The 21,304-nt window shown below is 42.0% G+C and overlaps 1 protein-coding gene, 1 non-coding gene and 2 pseudogenes across 2 annotated transcripts in view; all 4 read right to left on the bottom strand.

The window, feature by feature from the left end:
- The window catches only part of LOC145769742 (large subunit ribosomal RNA), a 2,136-nt pseudogene extending 998 nt beyond the window's left edge, over positions 1-1,138 (bottom strand).
- A 182-nt stretch (positions 1,139-1,320) lies between these two features.
- LOC145769711 (5.8S ribosomal RNA) lies at positions 1,321-1,474 on the bottom strand. Its single transcript, XR_014289039.1, has one exon. It is a non-coding gene; the product is annotated as a 5.8S ribosomal RNA (ribosomal RNA).
- Positions 1,475-1,670: 196 nt separating this feature from the next.
- On the bottom strand, positions 1,671-3,634 carry LOC145769739 (small subunit ribosomal RNA; annotated as a pseudogene).
- An 8,380-nt stretch (positions 3,635-12,014) lies between these two features.
- Positions 12,015-21,304, bottom strand: part of LOC145768279 (myoferlin-like) — a 71,614-nt gene continuing 62,324 nt past the window's right edge. Inside the window, exons 43-53 of the mRNA XM_082579758.1 lie at positions 21,082-21,252; positions 20,326-20,482; positions 18,343-18,471; positions 18,136-18,224; positions 17,397-17,543; positions 16,814-17,004; positions 16,281-16,465; positions 16,106-16,215; positions 15,349-15,496; positions 14,344-14,369; positions 12,015-13,422 (exon numbers count right to left, since the gene is read on the bottom strand). Of these exons, the coding sequence (XP_082435884.1) occupies positions 14,346-14,369; positions 15,349-15,496; positions 16,106-16,215; positions 16,281-16,465; positions 16,814-17,004; positions 17,397-17,543; positions 18,136-18,224; positions 18,343-18,471; positions 20,326-20,482; positions 21,082-21,252 (1,351 nt within the window). The 3' untranslated portion in view covers positions 12,015-13,422; positions 14,344-14,345. The remainder of the gene's footprint in view (positions 13,423-14,343; positions 14,370-15,348; positions 15,497-16,105; positions 16,216-16,280; positions 16,466-16,813; positions 17,005-17,396; positions 17,544-18,135; positions 18,225-18,342; positions 18,472-20,325; positions 20,483-21,081; positions 21,253-21,304) is intronic.

A 21,304-nucleotide genomic window follows, 5' to 3' on the forward strand; every position in this document is an offset into this window, starting at 1 on the left:
TCCTGAGGGAAACTTCGGAGGGAACCAGCTACTAGACGGTTCGATTAGTCTTTCGCCCCTACGCCCAGGTCGGACGATCGATTTGCACGTCAGAATCGCTACGGCCCTCCACCAGAGTTTCCTCCGGCTTCGGCCTGCCCAGGCGTAGTTCACCATCTTTCGGGTCCCGACGACCGTGCTCTTGCCGGAGCCGGCCCTTTCAGGGCGCGGCCCCGCCGGCGGTGCTCCCGTCGCCCCGGGAGGCGGCGGGATCCCGCCTCGCGGCGCCTCTGCAAGCAGGACGCCGCTTCGTCTTCGCTGCGCCCGCGGGTTTCGCGTCTTCCCCGCGGCTCGCACGGGCGTCAGACTCCTCGGTCCGTGTTTCAAGACGGGTCGCGCGGGCGACCTCGCGCTGCCGCGGACCCCGGGCGCCTGTCGATCCCTCGCCGGCCGGACGGCGGGCGTCGCTCGGCGCGACCGCTGAGGACAGCGGCCGGCCGGCGGCCCGGAGCCGAGCCGGCGTAGGGTCGGCCCCCCTCGAAGGGGGGGTCGGCGCGGCGATCCTCCTCGCTCCCGGGACGGGCCCGGTCGGCGCCGCCGCGAACCCCCGAGGGGGCCCGCTGCGTTCGGCGCCGCCTCCGGCCGCCCCGGAAGCGGTCGCGGCCCGCCGCCCGGCGCAGTGCGCTCGGCCGTCTTCGCAGTCGGCCGAGCTGAAGCGCCGGACGGCCTCGCAGGGCCCGCGCGTTTGCCTCCGGACGGTTTCACGTACTGTTTAACTCTCTCTTCAGAGTGCTTTTCAACTTTCCCTCGCGGTACTTGTTCGCTGTCGGTCTCGCGACCGTATTCAGCCTTAGATGGAGTCTACCACCCGCTTCGGGCTGCATTCCCAAACAACCCGACTCCGAGACCGTTCGGGCGTGGGCGCGCGCCGTCCGACCGCCACGGGCCTGACACCCTCCGCGGGCGACGGCCTCGATCAGGGGGACTCGGGCCGGCCGGCGCTCGCCCGCGCGCCCGGGTCTGTACGCCACAGGTCGGACCGCTCCGAAAGCGGCCAGATTCGGCGCTGGGCTCGACGGTCCCGCTTCACTCGCCGTTACTGAGGGAATCCTCGTTAGTTTCTTTTCCTCCGCTTAGTAATATGCTTAAATTCGGCGGGTGCTCTCGTCCGACCTCAGGTCGCGTTTCTTTCCTTTTTCCTGGCCGAGCGGCGCCGCTTCGCGCTTTCTCGTCCGTGATCGGCGCCGCGGCAGCGCGCGCTCGGCCTCGCTTTGACGGGACGGCGGCGTTCGGTCGCCGACCCGCACCAGGGCGTCTACTGCTGGGCACGTTCGTTCGGTGAGACCCTGAGGCGGGCGCGGTCAAGGGATTAACCCGAGGCCGCAATTCGCGTTCGGATCGTCGACGCTCAATGTGTTCTGCAATTCACATCAATTCTCGCAGCTGGCTGCGTCCTTCATCGACTCGCGAGCCGAGTGATCCACCGCCAGGAGCGATAGCTCTGCTTTCTTTTTCCGAAGTCGCTCGTCTCGTAGCTATGGCGTCGCCGGTCGAGCGGTCGGCCTCCGACGCTTCCAGCCCCGTTCCGGGGCACTCGAGCCGCGCTTTCGTCGCTCCGGTGCTCGCCGGGCCTGCGCCGTCTCCAGGACGGGCCGACCGAGGCTCAAAACGTTCCTTCGAAGAGGTTCAGGTAATGATCCTTCCGCAGGTTCACCTACGGAAACCTTGTTACGACTTTTACTTCCTCTAAGCGATCAAGTTCGATCGTCTTCTCGACGAGCCGCCGACCCGCGAAGGCCGGCGCCAAGCCGATGCGAGGACCTCACTAAAACGCTCGATCGGTAGTAGCGACGGGCGGTGTGTACAAAGGGCAGGGACGTAATCGACGCGAGCTGATGACTCGCGCCTACTGGGAATTCCTCGTTCGAGGGAAACAATTGCAATTCCCTATCCCGAGCACGGTCGGGGTTGCCGGATTTCCCGGCCCTTTCGAGCCGGGATCTCGAGCGAAGAGGCTCCGGCTGATCCGACCAGTGTAGCGCGCGTGCGGCCCCGAACATCTAAGGGCATCACAGACCTGTTATTGCTCAATCTCGTGCGGCTGAACGCCGCCTGTCCCTCTAAGAACGCCGGCGGACGCTCCTTCGTGGCGGCGCCCCGTGAAGGGCGTCGCCGGTCAGCGAGCGGCCGGGTATTTAGCAGGTCAGAGTCTCGTTCGTTATCGGAATTAACCAGACAAATCGATCCACCAACTAAGAACGGCCATGCACCACCACCCACGGAATCGAGAAAGAGCTCTCGATCTGTCAATCCTCGCCGTGTCCGGGCCGGGTGAGTTTCCCCGTGTTGAGTCAAATTAAGCCGCAGGCTCCACTCCTGGTGGTGCCCTTCCGTCAATTCCTTTAAGTTTCAGCTTTGCGACCATACTTCCCCCGGAACCCAGAAGCTCTGGTTTCCCTCGACCGGTCCGCCGCCGCCTCGACTCGAAGCTGCAGGCAGGCGGCGGCCCGGGGCCGGCATCGTTTACGGTCGGAACTAGGACGGTATCTGATCGTCTTCGAACCTCCGACTTTCGCTCTTGATTAAGGAAAACGTCCTCGGCAGACGCCTTCGCCTCGGTCCGTCTCGCGCCGATCCAAGAATTTCACCTCTAACGGCGCGGTACGAATGCCCCCGTCCGTCCCTCTCGATCATTGCCTCTCGTCTCGTCGTTTGCCGGCGGTCGAGGGAGGGGCCCTCTTCCGCTATTCCGTGCGTCGTTATCCGGGCCGCGTGCGGGCCTGCTTTGAACACTCTAATTTTTTCAAAGTAAAACCGGCGCCGGGCGCGCGCGCCGTCCGGTCAAGGAAAGCGCGGCCCGGCGGCCGAAAGCGCGGCGGCCGGCCGTGCGCGACCGCGAGGTCGGACGGCCGGGCGACGCCGGCGCCAATTCCAACTACGAGCTTTTTAACCGCAACAACTTAAGCGTACACTTTTGGAGCTGGAATTACCGCGGCTGCTGGCACCAGACTTGCCCTCCAATCGATACTCGCGCGCCCGGGCGCCGCCGGCGAGCGACGACGCGCCGAACGTCCGCACTGCTTTGCGATGTGCTCATTCCGATTGCGGGCGCTCGTTCAGAGTCCCGCATCGTTATTTTTCGTCACTACCTCCCCGCGTCGGGAATGGGTAATTTGCGCGCCTGCTGCCTTCCTTGGAAGTGGTAGCCGTTTCTCGGGCTCCCTCTCCGGAACCGAACCCTGATTCCCCGTCACCCGTCACCACCGCGGTAGGCCGAGACCGTACCGACTCGAGTTGATAGGGCAGACACTCGAATGATCCGTCGCCTTCGACTTGGAAGCGCGCGATCCGCTCAGTTATCCAGAGTCACCACGGGGACCGGCCGCGCGCGCCGCGAACGACGACGCGACCGGGCCGGCGAGGTCTGATAAATGCGCGCCTTCGCCGGCAGCGTTGCCGCCGGCGTCGGCGCCTTTAGCATGTATTAGCTCTAGAATTGCCACAGTTATCCACGTGCGACGTGCGTCTACGATCAAATGAACCGTAACTGATTTAATGAGCCGTTCGCAGTTTCGCCGTACGAGAGCTCGCACTTAGACTTGCATGGCTTAACCTTTGAGACAAGCATACGACTACTGGCAGGATCAACCAGGTAACAACTTTAAATTCGTTCGGCTCCGCGGCCTGCAAGGCCGGGACGCCGCGCCTTTCGCGAGACGCCCGTCGTTTCGGCGCTACGACAACCTGTCGCTCGCGCGCCCCGGTCCGACCGCCGGTCGGAGCGGAGCGCGGCGCTTCGTTCTCCCGCGACGACCGCGGCTTCGCCCGATCTCGTCTCTGAGCCAGCGGCGCGACTGCGGACAGCAGCGATTCTGCCCTGCGCGTCTCACTTGCCCGTCGACATGGTTGCTTCGTTCGTTTCCTTCTTTACCAATCCGATCACGGTCTGACCACACTCTGCCACCCCCCCTCGCGGTCACCCGTTGCTCCCCCTCCGTCATTGGCCATCGCAACTGGACTGATTCGTCATCTTGCACTCGACAACGTATCTGCCGCCGCCGCCACGACCGCCAGATGACGATCGAAAGCCCGCCAAGGACTCTTTTTCAAATGCCTTCTGCCTTCAGCCGACAGCTGACAGCTGACATTTTATATATAATAGGAATATTTTCGAAATGCCTTTTTATATGCTGCAAAACGACTGCCGTTTGCTTTTGATTTTGTGTTTCACTTGATATGTTATTAAAATGAGCCAACATGAGCCGTGAACAATCTTTTCCAGGTGCAATTTAGTTTCGTGTTGATGACGCAACAGTCAGTTTTTCCTGTGCCAAAATTCCGATGTATTGGCGGCTTCTCTGATGTTTGGTTTAGCCAAAGAGAAAAACATTGCAATGATTAAAGTTCTTGTTTCAAGATTACGACTAGCTAGCTGAAGGTAGCCTACAGTGCAATGGGACATGGTTACTGAAATGTCGAAACACTTATATTTGGCGTGACAGTTTGAAGAATTTCATCTTGAACTTCTTTGGCAGAAAGTAAAAAGGTAACTTATTGCAAAAACTGTTTGTTTTAACAAGTCATTCAAAATCTTAGTCGATGATTTGTTTGTGATGGTATTGAATGATTACCTAGGTTATTTGTGGCAACTGAATAATTATGTTCAACAGATACAGTTTGCTTTTAGTGGTAATCCTTCTGTTTTCAATGAAAGCAAATTTTAAATTGCGCACAATCAATATGCCTACTACACACAAGAAGATTCTGCATATGTTTTAGACAAAGTATTGCTTCCAAATAGTAAACTGGCTTGTTATTTTCGTGTCGAATTAAGACTTTTGGTAATTAATTTCTGTTTCGTTTCAAACATTTGCATGGTTGTTTGGTTGTGAGTTGCAATTGCAAGTGCTGCGCATCCGAATCTATGAATGCAAAAGCTGTTTGACATCCAAAGTTCAAAAACGGACCATCTTCCCGTTTTGAAAGGATAGAATAATTGCCAAGTTTTATAGTGATACAATGCAATAGGCTAGCCTACTGTTTTCTACATTTTTTTATCATCAAAAATGAAATTTCATTACTTTTACCGACAAACATTTTTGTTCTGATTTTGAACGAGTGGTGTGTACAGAACACTTTTACAAAAAGTGTTTACAAATGTATTTTTTGCGTAAAGCTTTGTCAAACTGTAGCAAACTTTCTGTTCACAGCACAAGTGAAAGTATGAAAGCATTAATGCTCATGGCATGAAATCGCCTAGCGGTTGTAGTCGGTGTTAATTTTGTATGAAAGTTTGTGTTTTTTATACTTCTTATTACAATGTGGTTTAAGATATGATATGAATGCAACATAATTGCCGTTGCGGATAACATGTTGTATGTCTTACTAGACAGAAAATGTTCACCAATACAATAGACACCAATTTTGTAAACCATTTCTCTCTAGAACACGCATTAACGTGTAAATTGTGTTGCTTTTACCTTTTTCAAACCCTGGTTCAAACCCTTGCCATGTTATGTGAGAAGTGGTATTTTTGTTATGTTTGTTGATGGTCGGATGATAACATAAATAAAGAATGCATGAACTTCCTTTTAGAAGTAACTGCAACAGACCATAAGTCATGAAACGATGGTTGCCAGATTTGACCTTGGCAGCAGATTCAACAGGAATATGATGACAGTTAAAGCAAAACTTTGTGCTAAAAATTATTGTTGTGTTTAAAAAGAATTAAATTTTGACTGATGCTGATCGTTAATAGCCTACAGGTCTCAATAATACATCGTGTAAGCTTTCAATTTGATTGAAGACGCACTTGTTTACGCATGATGGCAGGCAAAGTTGCATGAGTAAGCTGCTTGAATGAGTTGTAGTTGATACACATTGTCTTTGACGATATTTTGTGTATTTTTGGTCTACTTTTTTGGCACTGGCAACATGCAAAATGTTAACTGGTTTAGTTTTGAATCTTTTATTTATTCTCGGACTGATAAAGCCTTGATAGGTTATTCCTGGTAGTTATCGCGATTGGTAGACTGAAGTTTCCGACTGTTGAAGTGTTGCCGCTGAATGCATTGTTCAAGCGCACACCCCAAGAGTCGAACTCGCGCAGCTTGATCTTGAAGCTTCTTCCTTTATGAAGTCACGCCTTAACCAATTGAGCTATAGCTATGGGGGCAAACTACATTTGATGGTCGTGGTAGATCTCAGAAGATAACCTGGCAACACTGGTGCTGGTGAATTAAAAACTAAATTATAATCTATATTCGATCAATTTTGTCTACCATTGTGTACAAACCAAGGTACTTATCGACTTATTTAATGTTTTAACAATTCTTTGAAAAAAAGATATCTGAAAAATCTTTGAACTTCTCAGCATTGTCAATAACTTTATCAGCCACAGTTTTACTGTGTAGCCTACTCAGTAGTCTGTTTCTAAAACATGCAATCATAGTTTTAACTGCATAATTTGCTGTGTATTTGCAAGTTTTCTCAAACCAATTTGGAAACAGCATGGCCACTTGCAGTGGCAGTGCCTTCTGGACTGCTACCGCAGCAGTGCAGTGCCTTCTGGACTGTTACCGCAGCAGTGCAGTCTACAATAGAGCTTTTCAAACTGTGTGCTGCCAGGAGATCGACAGTGTAGCGACAATTATTTGGAATAGACTTTTACGTGCACAGGAGTTTCCTTCTAGCACACTGCAATAAACGTAAGTGATTCTGCTGGATACATTGATTAAAATACAGCTTAATTGAGTAGCTTCTATCATGGATACTTTGTTCAACGCAGCGATACAAAAGCGAACTTTTTAAAACTGTATTTAATTAGCTTGTTGGTCTCAAACTAATTCATACTTTTTCATGATTAATAAATGCATTACAATTGTCAATGTGATTACTTGAAGGGTTAAAATTTTATTTATTGAAGCGAATCCGAGTGATATTTATGACGACAATTGACGACGACGATCTGATTTTGATTTTATCCAATTTTATTTTGTTGTTGTAGACAGAAAGGTGTTGATGGAAGACAATCAGATTTCCCTGACAGGCAACTCGACTGCGATGGTACGCATCTCAACTTCGGTAGCAGGCAACTGTTGTAGTGGCGAACGAGTCGCCCGCAAGGAATCAAATTTTGGTGACAAAAATTTCACTTTCAGTTACAGGTAATCCTGTGAGTTGGCTGAATGTCGTTGTTAGGCAACCCTTGTTAACACCCCACATGGTATAACTGTAGTAGCCAGGGCCAATGCTATGATGGCAGTGGACCAACAACCCTGGTGATATTTTGCATAATAAAAAGTGCATGATGATATTGTGTTAATTGGTGTTATATTAGTCATGCAATAAAACATTAAACAAGTTTAAGCATCATATTACTGTAATTCGTATTTGCACTTTTTGCAGCATCTAAAAAACTTAGTAATTGCTGCTGAAACACAGTCGCTGCTAAAAAAATCTGTTAAAACACAACCGCCTCAGTGTGAAGGATGAAACTGACATCCTGTAATTTCCAGGTTGTCAGGTATAAGTGTAACAGTAGCAAAATATAACGTAGACGAGCTGGAGTCATTAGACTTTTTTTGTAGGGTTAGGGTTAGGGCAGTGTTGTACGTTGACGCCGTCAATTTGACGACTAGGGTTAGGGTTAATCTTGATTGGATGTGTTGGAATTAAAGAATTCTATAGCTCTCAAAATATTTTTTGAAACACCAGATTCCGGAGTGACATGGCCAATGAACTTTGATCTAGGCTCTTGCAACATGCATATATGTTCTTTAACCCTATCTGTACCGACAGGGGGTTTTATGAGGACGCCCCATTCTAGTAGTGAAATATCTCACAGAAGGAAATATGCTAGAAATGTGAAATTTCTTAACTTTTAGTTTTTGTTTTTTGCGAAATTTTTAAACCTACACTGGTAATGTTTCTACCTTCCTGCCCTTCACAATAAGCATTTCGTCTCAGGTGGCTAGACATTTTCGTGCAATGCTAGATATTTACAATTTAATGCAAGTGCAATTTAAATGTTGGTGCAATTACTTTGAAATGTAAAAACGCCCAAAAATGCCTTATATTTATGAGAAAAAGTAACTTTTTGTTTAGTTTAGCTTTACTTTATGTCATAACTCAAAAATTTCAATTTTAAAGCTATTTTTGAGAAAGTAGAATAAAAACCGACTTTCTGACGTCTTTTTATCTCAAACACTTTATTTCAATAAATTGGTTGGGTAAAAGTTTAATTTCTATACGCATAATACACATGGCTATTAAATATCTTGTAAAATATTTTGGCTCTGTGATTTTCATAGCTCCCGTTATTAGCGATTAATTAGCACGGGGCTAAGATAGCCAGTAACGTGCTTTCCGCCTACGAAAACAGCTCGTATTAATATAGGGTTAACCAATGATTTTGAAAACTTGCTGCCTTTTTTACATTATTTTGTAAGTGTTTCATCAATGCGCCCATCAGAATAAATGGCGCACGGGGATATTGGGGATCAAAATCTGCATCACTGGAGCTTTGTGCTTCTATGCAGACCTTTTTTTCTTTCTCGACGAATTTTATGGCGATCTATAACAGAGCTGTCATCATTTTTATTTATCACCCCAATGTCCAGCAACAATACGCTTGCAATAAAGGCTGCTGTTCTGTCAGACACATCTGCTCTGTCGCACACTTGAGCTACAGATGAGAGACTCCGATTTCTCCTTTGGTTGCCTTTACTGAAAATATTTTCAGAGTCAGCAAGCTCTTCTTTACAAGTTAATGCATCACTATCTTCACATGTTGCCGATGTGTCTGTTTCATTCTAATCAATTTCAGTGGCAGAATTTCGACTTGTTAAAGTGGCTACCATTTGGCTGTGCTGCTTGGCACTGTTTCCGTTTGTTTTTCCGCTGATTCATTTTTCTAACTCTGATCGTTTCACGGTGGTCAATACCAAAAATAACCATTTTTCTATTCGTGCGCTGGTAAATCAAGACGTCCTGCTCCTTACAGGGCACTTTTTTAGAAGCAGAACATGTGCAAGATGTAAAATCCAAACATTTACAAGCAGCAATATCAAATAGCTTTGTAGCGGACGCTGCTTTCAGCATATCCACCCATACACAGCCATCAGTGGGATGGCAACATTCCTGGGCAAAGTCGGCAAGGAATGATAGGACACGAGGTCGATTACGCTGCTGTATTGTTTACTAACTCAACTCAGAAGATCAATGCTTGCTCACAACGTAATTGTTTATAGTTTTTAATCTTCGATCCAGCAACACAGAAAGTAAAGGAAAACACCGGAATATTAAAGCTCCACCACCAACAACTGGATACGAAATGTCGTCGCTGCTACATTAACAATAAACTGATCCAAACGTCATCCTGGCAGTGCCAAAAATAGAAAACGGTAGCAACAACGAAACTGATATATTGCTTTAGAATTACCAAGACTGATTTCTTGATACCGGTTTTAAGTTCTGACTTTTGATATTGCATTCAACTGATTTCCATATTGAAAGAACCGACTTTTCATATTGAACAAAAACTCAACAAACTATTGATTTTCACATAGCAAAAACTTAACACACTCTGATTTTTACATGTTGCAGAACTCTTTCAAAGAATAGAATTTCACATAGCAAACGACTGATTGATTTTCACATAGCAAACGACTGATTGATTTAAAATCATGAGCTTAACTTCTTTAAGAAGGTACTAGTGTGAGATTGCGAGTTTTACATATGATCACACAACGCAACACGACTGCAATTCTACATAACGATGAACCAAGGTAGGAATTCGGCATAGTGACGTTGATTACAGAAGTTGAATTCCCGATTGCTGAATTGAATTCCCGAGACGTGCAGTTATGCGCTCAAGGCGGAGTCTTCTGGAAGATTCTAGTGAAGTGTACGTGTGACGTCAGAGACGACAGAGCTCTCTGGCGCTACAGCTTCTTTCCTTGATTTTGAATATTTTGTAGTTTGTCTTGGTACAAAGGAGTGTCTGCTCTGAATGGATAATTTTTCTGGAATTTCTTGAGCTGTGCATGGTAAGTAGCTTATTTAATATATCCTTGACATGTTTTTTGACACAACGGGAATAGAAGCTGACTCCCATATTTTATTTTCCTTACGGAGTTAGTGATTATTTCAGAAATTTCTTAGAAGGCCGGTTCTTTAGATGAGGATCAGAAAAGACATCCTTTAAATTGGCATACTTTAATGACATCTTTGTAGTTTGGCAATACAGTAGCTGGCAAACAGTTTGGCTGTCCAAATGCAGGACACTCAGTACTTTTGCTAGTTAATTTGCTCAACATTTTAAAACTTTTACAAGTACCTAGCGTAGGCCTTTCAATTTTTTGTTAAAGCTTTCGTTGTGACAACCACAGCTTCGTCAGTGACGTAAATTCAAATAAAAGACGACACATTTTCCTACAAAATTAATCCAATTTTATTAAAAAATGACGCAACAGCTCAGTGCAGGTCTATAAAGAGAAATAAAATGACATTTTATAGTTGGCAAAATGTCTAGCGTAATTATGTATTATGTAAACCACAGACAAAAATGCGAAATTTTCTGAAGCTGTGAGGAAGCTGAAGGAATAGTTCAACTGACTCCAATTTTTTTTCTTAAGTTAAGTAGATGTATCTAAACAATATCGTATCTACCCAAACTAAAAATATTTTTGCAAAATATTTTTTTAACTTTTTGGAAAAATTGCGTTTTTGACCCTATTTTTCGATTTTGGGCCCCATGAGGAGGCTGAAGACAATTTGTTACGAATCTCAAATTTTGTCATGAGTTTTTTCTCACTCATTGGCACCATTACCCCACTACCCCGAGAGAATTAAAAAAAAAGTTCCAAAGCGAGCCACTCTATTGGATGAGAACTACAATCAGAGCAAATAAGTTTTTACCGAATTAGATTAGAATTAGGCTACCGATATTTCGCTCTCATTTATCGAATTAAACAACTAGAATTATCTAGTTGTCCAATTCTGTATACAATAGCAAGAGCGATATGAGTCATATCGAAGCCAATTGCCAAAATATAGGAATTTAAACAAAATTTCTGAACAACCTGTGACAAAATGCTTATTGTGAACCACATAATGTTCCAAATGTAACCAAATCAGGTTTAAACGATACTCAAATGATAAAAAGTAAAAGTCAAGAAATAAATTCCTTCTATGTAAAATTTCCAAACTAGTACAGGGTTGGACCACTTGGTCGCGGCTGATAACAGGTCGAGTTAAATTGTTGATGCCCAAGTTTTAGATCTTTTATGCCCAATTTTTGGATCTCCAATGCCAAATGTTTGGACCTCCTACGCCTTAGCTTTGGATTCCCGTGCCAATGTTTTGAATTTATTATGCACACGTTTTGGAATTGTCCATGTTCATGTCTTGGATCTCTTCTTACCATGTTTTGCAACATTTATGCCAATGTTTTTGATTTTTTATGCCCATGTTTTAAATCTCCTATGAACTTGTTTCGTATCTTCTTTGCACAAGTTTTTCCCAAACGATGGGATGGCGTGGCAAATAAGGCGCTCGCTTTCAGATCATGCAATGCTTGTTCGACACCTCCTCAAGGGTGATAAAAGGCAGAGACCTTCGACCCTTGAAGTGACGAACAGGTTCATACTAACAAGAAGGCATAGTTTTGTATTACAAAGTTTGCAAGGCAAGTGTAAATTAAGGTCATATATCTCTGCTTATAAAAATAGTTTAACATACCTACAGTATTTCTTCCTTAGTTGGTGTTTTAAAATCACTGGACAAAACATAGTTTTCCTTTGAAGCTGGAGCTTGTACTGGAAAGTTTAGTTGTAAGTGATGATTTTGCGTTTTTTTAAGGGACATTAGCTTACAAACGTACTGTATGAAAAACTTAGGAATTGCCTTTTCTTGGTCAGGGCATAGACATCTACTAATCTCACGTTTCAAAGGCTTTGTACGCGAGAGTGCGATATGAACTTAGCTAGAGATGAAGATATTTTTAAACCAGACGTAAATGAACTGAGCAAAGTAACAACATTCATTTATTGTGTAAAACATTTACTGCAGCAATATAGAAGTGCATTCGAAATTTGGTGTCATGATCTGATCTAATGGAATGAAAACATGTCGTTTCATTCGGTGAAAAATTAAGCAAGCAGTGCTCTTTGTGAAATGTTAACAAATTTTTATGGTTGAACTTTTTATGTCGTTTATACCCCAGAAATTCAAAAGAGTCATGTGGTTTTCTATATTTATAAGTTACTTTCGAAAAGTTACAGAATCCATTCGCCAACAGAATGATACGAGCTATTGGCTACTTGCCTAAATAAAATCCTTCAGTTCGCTTCATAAAGCGTAAAGTAAAAAGAATTTGTTAGTACACTACAAGCTATAAAAATTTAAAACTACTCAACCATACGCTTAGTTGGAGATACAAGATTTGTGTAAAATACATTATGTAGACAAACAATACAAATATGGTCCGTGGTCTTTCTTTTGGAACACTTCTTCGTCATTTTGTCGCCTCACTCCATTAAATGTCAATCAACAAGTGTGGTTTGCTATTACAAAACTCAAACGTCGACGCCCATATCAATTGACCAGAGCAATGAACAGTCAAAGACTGAAACAGATTAAATGCGTCACTTAGCGGACTAGTACATGATGCTGCAGCAAAAACTCCGTAATTCCTAGAACATTTTTTTTAAATGGATAAAAAATAATAAACATAAAGTACAATCACAATGAAAAGATCGGAAATTTTTATAGAGATTTATCGGTTGCAGCCGTAGTTTCAGTGCAGACAAAATAAATGGAAGGCTTCAAGTACAGTACTTGTAAGTACTTGAAGTAACTCACCATTACAAAACATAATCAAAAACAAACATCCATCAACTAAAATCACGTCATTTTTTACAACCAAACAATCAAGAACTTTGATCAAAATCATGAATAAAAGAAATATTGGACAAAGAACCCATTATGTGGTAAATACATTATCGACAATCTAACGCTATCGCTCCCAGGTTTTTTTGACATACAATAGAAAGAAATGGGTCGGCTACAATCGAATCTTATCCGTCATGACATCCTTCATCGATGGGGTCATCAAAATACACCAATTTGTCCAATTTGCGAAAAACATGCAAACTGTTGATAAATAGATTTCAGACTGTCCATGGACTGCACTCAGGAACCAAATACGGAATGTAAATGATCAAATTCCATACGAAACCACTACTAGTAAACATCTGGAAAGCTTGTGTGAAAACTGGAGCAATAATTGTTTCCAGCAGTTGACCAAATAAAACAAACATAAATTTTTACAAAATATGTGCAAAACAGTTTTTCGTGCGCAGACAGTTCTTCGTCTAACGAGACGTTTCTTTTCATTGTGTTAATTTTCCAAGACACAGCCCGATTTTGTTGTTGTTTCATCTGCAGCAATTCATACTTTGTTAAACATAATTGCAATTTTTATTTAAAACGTTACCAGCAGGCTGCAAATAAGTTGGTCCAAGCTTCTGTACAAATCAATTAGTTAATATTTCAGGGAAGTTGTACAGCCGGTATTTGAACCATATGCCTTCACATTAGGAAAAAAGAATTTAGATATAAATTTGGGGTTACTAGAGTTTAAAGAAAGTTACCTAAATTTGTAAAACAAAATCAACAATGTAATATTTGAGGTCCAAAAAATAGTTATAGCAACTTTTGAAACATCTGAGTTTGCTTTAAACGTTTTATGGGCATTTTTATGCCTCACCAATAGTTTTTTAGAGTAAACGCCCAATCGTAATGAACTAAACTTATCGAATTAAAGTCGAATTTTTGAACAATTTTACGTTACAAGGTTCGTTTCAAGGTTGAAATTATATTTTAAATCAGATAAAAAGTTTATTTTTACTTTTTAACTAAAATCTACTTTTCTACGACCGATGGTTCAAAGTTCATTCGAGCAATTTAGGATTTTGTCGACCACTTGGGCTGCCAAATAAATTATCATGTTGCTGTTGTTTGTGTCTTCTTTTTGTTTTTATTTCTGGAAATTTGAAGTTGTTTGCATTACAAGCGAGATTTGAAACCAGATTCGAGAGTTAGGTTTTAATTTGATGCACTAATTCTTTAATGGGATCATCGCCATGCCAGAGCAAACAAATAATAGAAATGCGTCAACACAACAGTTCAAGATATTCAGTTTTACTGCACATTGGATTGCAGAATCAGTTTGTAATTGTAACAGCCGACTCGTGTGATGCAAAATGGCCCAGGCATATGACACGAGTTAACACACAGTAACTCATTTGTAATTAAAAAATTCAATACAAAAAGAACTTTTCAATACTTTCTGTAACTTACCTTCATATTTTCGAAACCAGGGCTCCCTGTTGAAAAAAGAATTATTTAAATTAGTTAGATGTACACTACAGTAAACCATAAATATTTCCACAGTTTGCAGCGCACATGTTATGGATACTAATTATTGTAATCACGCGATAAATAATACGCGAGGCGACGGTTGTTGGTCGAGTCGAATAGTGTTAAACTGTTCTGTAAATCAGGGGTTCCCAACCTTTTTTACACCGTGGCCCCTTTGAAAATTTTGAAAAATCAAAGGCCCCCCTATCTATTTCAACCTTTTGAAAAAATTAAGAAACGTTATTTTAATTAAAAAAATTATTATTTTTGAAACAACCGGGAATTAAAGACCATTTCATGAAGATTTGGGCAAAGTGTACTAGTATTTTTATTAAATTTGAATTGATTTCTTTTGTTATATAGTGTTGGAGTGGACTTAGAGATGATAAATTATAAAAATCACTATCTTTCAAATTTTCCCATGGCCTCCTTGAAAAAGGCTCATGGCCCACTAGGGGACCATGGCCTCCAGGTTGGGAACCCATGCTGTAAATCAAGTAAGATTTGTGAATATTTAACTAAATAAGAGAGTTTATAGGTCCTAATGGTTTTTGTTTCAAAGTAGCAATGCAATTGCTGTGATTTAGTGGAACAAGTATGCATAATTGCACATAGTAGTGTTTGATGGAGCAAGACTGAATGTGGTAGTGTGTGGTCAAGTTAGACTTTATATCGCAGTGTTTGGTTGGAAACGACATGTGGTAGTGTTTGACAGACTCAGACTACGTGAAAATATCTGACAATGTGCTTGATTTGAGGAATGCTGTATGTGGCAGTGTTTGGTCGAGAAAGACTGAATGTGTGGTGTTTGATGGAATAAGATTGCATGTGGTAGAAATCATTGCATGATTTCATTGCATGCATTGCATTGCATTGCATGATTTCATCATTGCATGATTTCAACCAAAAAAAGTTAAAAAAGGTTTCAACAAATTATACACTAACCGGAAAAGAGTAGATGATGAGAATTATGAAGGCAACAACCAGAAGCAGAAAAATAATGCCAAGGATAATCCATTTGTACTTTCTCCAGATAATATAACGCAGCGATTTCAGAGGTGAACTGAACCAAGCAAACGAAGTAGCCGGCCGCCTGAAAAAAAATGAGGTAAAGTTTCAATTACAATATATTGAAAAATGAAATGAAAAATACTTAAAAGATTATCAAAACTATTCATGTACATTGTACAAAGCTTATTGTTTTAATAAACTGTAAATTACCTTCTATTGCAGCGTTTCTTAACCTTTTATGAACCACTACCCCACTTGAGTATCAAGGCACATACAGTGCCCGACCCATGTCCGAGAAGAATAAAGCAACAACAGAATTTATCGAGTCCCCATTAAACTAGCAACCAAAATACGAACAGAGCAGCCAACAGAGATTGCAATGCCGTTTATGTCAGTAATGAGAGACATGAAACTGCTTCGCTGCCATCAAACGGTTAAACTCGCGGGACGTAGTGAGACAACACCTCAAGTCCCTATCAATGGCAAGGTTATTGAAGGTGAATGGATTGTTACATTTTTTTGTCCGCTCACTGCTTGCTGCCTTTGAAGTCAGTTTATGTGGACCTTAATCATAGCTGGGCACAAACCTTTATCACAGTGACCCTACTAATATTTAAAGTGGTTTCAGTTCTACAAAGTTTCCAATCCCGTAGTTATACATATCCTTGATTTTAGAACGCCAATCACTCACTTTGGTTTATCAAGTTTCGGGTTTAAATTTGGTTCATCGCGACCTTGACCGGCTGGGCGTTCCTCGTGTTCTTCTTCGGTGACGATTTCCAAAGACATTTCAAGTTTTCCCTGAACATTAATTGAAGTTAAACTCCATACAGGTTGGAGGTCACGTGCATTAAAAAATAACTCACTGCAAGTTTTCTTTCTCCCTCTTCCACCTTGTAAAGAGGCCACCATCCTTTGAGAAGTTTTTGGTCGAACATCGATATCATGTCCATCTTGCAGTTTCCCTGCAGATCTGGAGTGTTCTCAAGAGAACAAGTCCGCTTAAATTTTGAACACTTTGGCATTTTGTTCAACGCAAGAGATATTTCACCTGTTTTAACAAAAACCCCAAGCTTACAACCAAAGATAGTGAACAGAAATATCAATTTTTTTAGAATAACTAAGAGTTTCGGTTTGCTGCTTATTGGAGCAATACGTTTGAGAATGAGTGAGAATCAATGGACTTGGATGATCTTAGTCAACCACTTGGTGATATTGATATGGACACAGATGATTCACTTCGGACAACCTCACAATAACCACATGAGGGTTATCTGACTACAGTACCAATTTGGAATTAAGGGTTTTAATTAACTGGAAACAAAACATGTCGTAACACATTTGTCATATAAAATAATCCTTTCTTTGTGGCCACCAAAATACAAAGCAATGCACTTACTAATATATTCGTTAGGTTTGAAAAGGTCGTTGTCCCAGGCCTGTAAAGTGAGCACAGGAGGAAACTTAGTCACTGTTTTGTCCAAACTCCACAAGTGTTCTTTCTTCGATACGTAGTGCAAACGTTCCTGAGGCAGGTAATCGAACGGGAAGACGAATCTCCAATTGAACATTCCCGTTCCATCCATTGATCTAAGAACATATAAACGACCTTTCTAGATTTATCAAGTTCTTTATAGCTGAATAAAAGTGTGAAAAATACAAGAAGCTCAGAAAATTTTGGAACGCAAGATGAAGATTTTCCGTCCTTTTTAATTGACTTTATTGACGCCACAGAAAATTAAAGTGCTCTTATTGTCGTCTTACGTTGTTTTTTACGTTGCATACGACGTTGTTAATTGTTATCGCGGTGCTTCGGATTTAGTTCAACTTGTAAATAACTCTAATTTGTGATTACATTTTTACAAAGGTACTATAGGCGGTTCTTGGAAAGACGCTCACTCGTTCACTGTAATGAGCTATCGAAGTTGTCTGTTGTCATAATATATATAGTGAGACTTGCTTCTGACAGAGCTAATTTCAACCTGTAGTGGACGTCAGTCTTTTGTCGTTGGTGCTCGAGGCCGCTGATCCATCCTTTAAAATAGATGTCTGTCATCTTGTCGCCAACAAAAGAAGTGTCCATCATTGGAATATCGCTACAATTCCAAATAATCACGCGTACGAAATGCCTATAACGTAGAGAGGAATTAACCGAACACTTAAGGGAAAAACTATTCGGAGAAGTGATACAACAACTTTGTGGAATATTTCAACAAATTTTTAGTTGCTTTGCATGAAACCAAAAATCTAAAACAATCTACGTGTTGACACTTTTTGTGGTATTTTTTATTCACAGCAAACAAAGTTAGGGCTATATACTTAATGTTATTGGAAATATTGGACTGGACTGTTTTGTCGATTATTTTTCAGTGAATATTAAACAAGTAATGGGTAGTACCGAATTTAAGTCATACGTAAAGTAGACAACCGGAAACAGACATTGCTGTCGGCTGCAGCGTGGGTCAGGTGTATGTCGGAAGGCGTACACCGATGCATAGCGCTCAAGTCCGCTTTCCCGCAATGCAGGATAAAGATAAACAAACAAAAACAAAAACTCTAATGTAACAGCATACAGCAGAAGTATGTAAGGAGCAGTACAAACTTAACAGCAATGAAGAAAGAGTCTACCATTAATTGAACAGTTGTCAAGACGTTAAATGACAACTACAGCGCAAAATTATTTGTGAAAAAAAAAGTGAAAACAGGTAAACTATAATTTACTTTGACGGTTTTCTCGGGGAAATATTGAAAGGTTCTCCTGGGTATCCATAGTCCTTGGGAAACATATCAACCCACATATGGAGTCGACCCTAAAGTAAAATGACATTCACATATTGTCATAGTGCATGGGTGGTAAACAAATTGATGAAATGGAAAAGGTGAAGTAAAGCAAATGAACTTTGCTTGTTTACGTAGTAGTCACAGCACCTGCTCGATTCCAGGTAGCACATTCGAGAATAAAGGTCTCATTTCCACGTGTTCAGAAACGTGTGGGAATGTTCGAAGCACGTGTAGAGATAGTCTCTGATCCGCCTCGCCCCAGAAAGCAGAAGGTTTCTTAAAATATAAAAAATGCTTTATTGGGCATACGGAGATGTTAACATGTTTGCTTGATCAAACTATTATACACAACAATTCCACTTTCACAATAAGAATGCTGCTGTTATCTTCATTATACTACACTACAAGTCATTGCACTGTAGGCCCATGGCAACAAAGCAATCATGACTATTCATGATCATCTGTTATGATGTCTGCACTTCTCAACACCTGAATGTGGTTCACCCCGCTGAAACCAAAGCAATACATCAGAACCACATGTCTTACTCAATGTAGAAAGAGCGACCTAGCCTACATGACGTCAGCTCAAGCTCGGTCTTGCGTGGTTCATATATTCGACCTTGCGTAGTTCATGTGCTCGATCTTGTCTGGTTCATATATGTAGTTCCTTTGTGTGGTTCATGTATTTGATTTTAAGTAGTTCAGGGATTCGACCTTGTGTAGTTCATCTTTTCGATCTTGTCTGGTTCATATATTCGACCTTGCGTAGTTCACGTGCTCGATCTTGTGTGGTTCATGTATTTGATTTTAATTAGTTCATATAATCGATCTTGTGTGGTTCATTTGTTCGATCTACAGTGGTTCATGTACTCAACCTTGTGTAGTTCATAATTCGATCATGTGTAGTTCATGCATTCGATTTTGTGTAGTCTAACTGTTCGATCTTGTCTGGTTCATGTACAGTATTTCATGTTGGGGAGTTTATGTATTCGATCTGGTGTGGTTCATGTATACAATCGTGTGGTTCCTGTATTCGATCTGGTGTAGTTCATGTATTCAATCGTGTGGTTCATGTATTCGATCTGGTGTGGTTTATGTGTTCAATCTTGTGTGGTTCATGTATTCAATCGTGTAGTTCATGTATTCAATCTGGTGTGGTTCATGTATTTGACCTGGTGTGGTTCATGTATTCAATCGTGTGGTTCATGTATTTGATCTGGTGTGGTTCATGTATTCAATCGTGTGGTTCATGTATTCGATCTGGTGTGGTTCATGTATTCAATCTGGTGTGGTTCATGTATTCAATCGTGTGGTTCATGTATTCAATCTGGTGTGGTTCATGTATTTGACCTGGTGTGGTTCATGTATTCAATCGTGTGGTTCATGTATTTGATCTGGTGTGGTTCATGTATTCAATCGTGTGGTTCATGCATTCGATCTGGTGTGGTTCATGTATTCAATCTGGTGTGGTTCATGTATTCAATCGTGTGGTTCATGCATTCGATCTGGTGTGGTTCATGTATTCAATCTGGTGTGGTTCATGTATTCAATCTGGTGTGGTTCATGTATTTAATCGTGTAGTTCATGTATTCGATCTGATGTGGTTCATGTATTCAATCAGGTGTGATTCATGTATAATATTCAATCGTGTGGTTCATGTATTCAAATCGTGTATTTCATGTATTTGATCTGGTGTGGTTCATGTATTCGATCTGGTGTGGTTCATGTATTCAATCTGGTGTGGTTCATGTATTCAATCGTGTAGTTCATGTATTCGATCTGGTGTGGTTCATGTATTCAATCTGGTGTGGTTCATCTATTCAATCGTGTAGTTCATGTAATCGATCTGGTGTGGTTCATGTATTTGATCTAGTTTGGTTCATGTATTTGGTCTTGTGTGGTTCATGTACTCGATGTATTACTGGTGTTTCCAATCGAAGATTGTTCGTCAGCTTTATTTAATGATGAAATAAATGGCGCATGCTTCTGTTCATAAACCATTTCCAACATCAAAGAATGCGAGTGGCATTGGCATGAGAATGGTTGAAGTAGTCTGATACCACGTTACAGCAGTAATTGTTACAAAGATGTACCTTCGACGCGAAAGATGAATACTGTAAAGGCGGCTACCTTATTAGCTTCGAAGTCGTTAAGTCGATACGTATTCCTGTTGAGCAAAACACAAGTGTTTCCGTTCCAAACCGGTTCGTCCCATCCCTCTCGTCGGGCCTTGTCATAGAGCATGTCCTTTGGAGTCATTTGATCCCGCCATGGTGTTGGACCAGTCCTGTAGATAAAAGCATTTTATAAATTATCAGAAGTTAAGGAATTGAAGGGTTATTTTCAACTGCTCAAAAACACCGTTGTTGCTAAACCGTACATTTCATGACTGTTCATTGTTTCAATCCGATCTTTATCACGCTATTTAAAGGATTCGGAGAATTTAATTTAACCACGTCAGTTTCATTGACTTTTATTTAGTCTACTTTATAACTAGAAAATGTTATCTTCGTCGCTTAAGATATCGTCTGTGCTATCACCAACGCCACACCTGCAAAAGGAAGAGGATTTCACTCCTCTATGGGTTTACGGTTGTGCTGGAATTAAACTATGCAATAGGCTGGACCCAAAGCTGCCTATTGTGCTCTGGAAGTCACACATTTGTAGATACAAGCAATTGAAGATGTGCACTAAATTCAGAAACAGTATGAAGTCTACTGTTTGTAACTATGATAGCATGTTGTGAAGGCCGGACAAACATGATTAAAGATCGGAATAAAGATGGCTGAGGAAAGGAACAAGGATAGCTAAAGGCTGAAACAAACATCTCAGACAACTACTTTACCTTTAAACAAATCAAATATGTTAGGAGGAAAGATTACTTACGTATCGTAAGACTCAGGAAGACCGCACCATGCCCGGTACTTTGTCAAATATCTGTTCTCCAAGTCGATTACGGTTTCACCAATCTTGTCATCAGTACCAATCAAGTCCCAATCGTAAACTTGTACAAACAAATCCTTTTCCATAGGAATTTTGACGTCGATTTCAAACATCCTTAGAAATTTAAAACACGAAATGAAACTAAATATTATAAACAGAGACAACA

The sequence above is a fragment of the Aplidium turbinatum genome, chromosome 4 (assembly GCF_918807975.1).
Source record: "Aplidium turbinatum chromosome 4, kaAplTurb1.1, whole genome shotgun sequence".
Taxonomy (NCBI): Eukaryota; Metazoa; Chordata; class Ascidiacea; order Aplousobranchia; family Polyclinidae; genus Aplidium; species Aplidium turbinatum.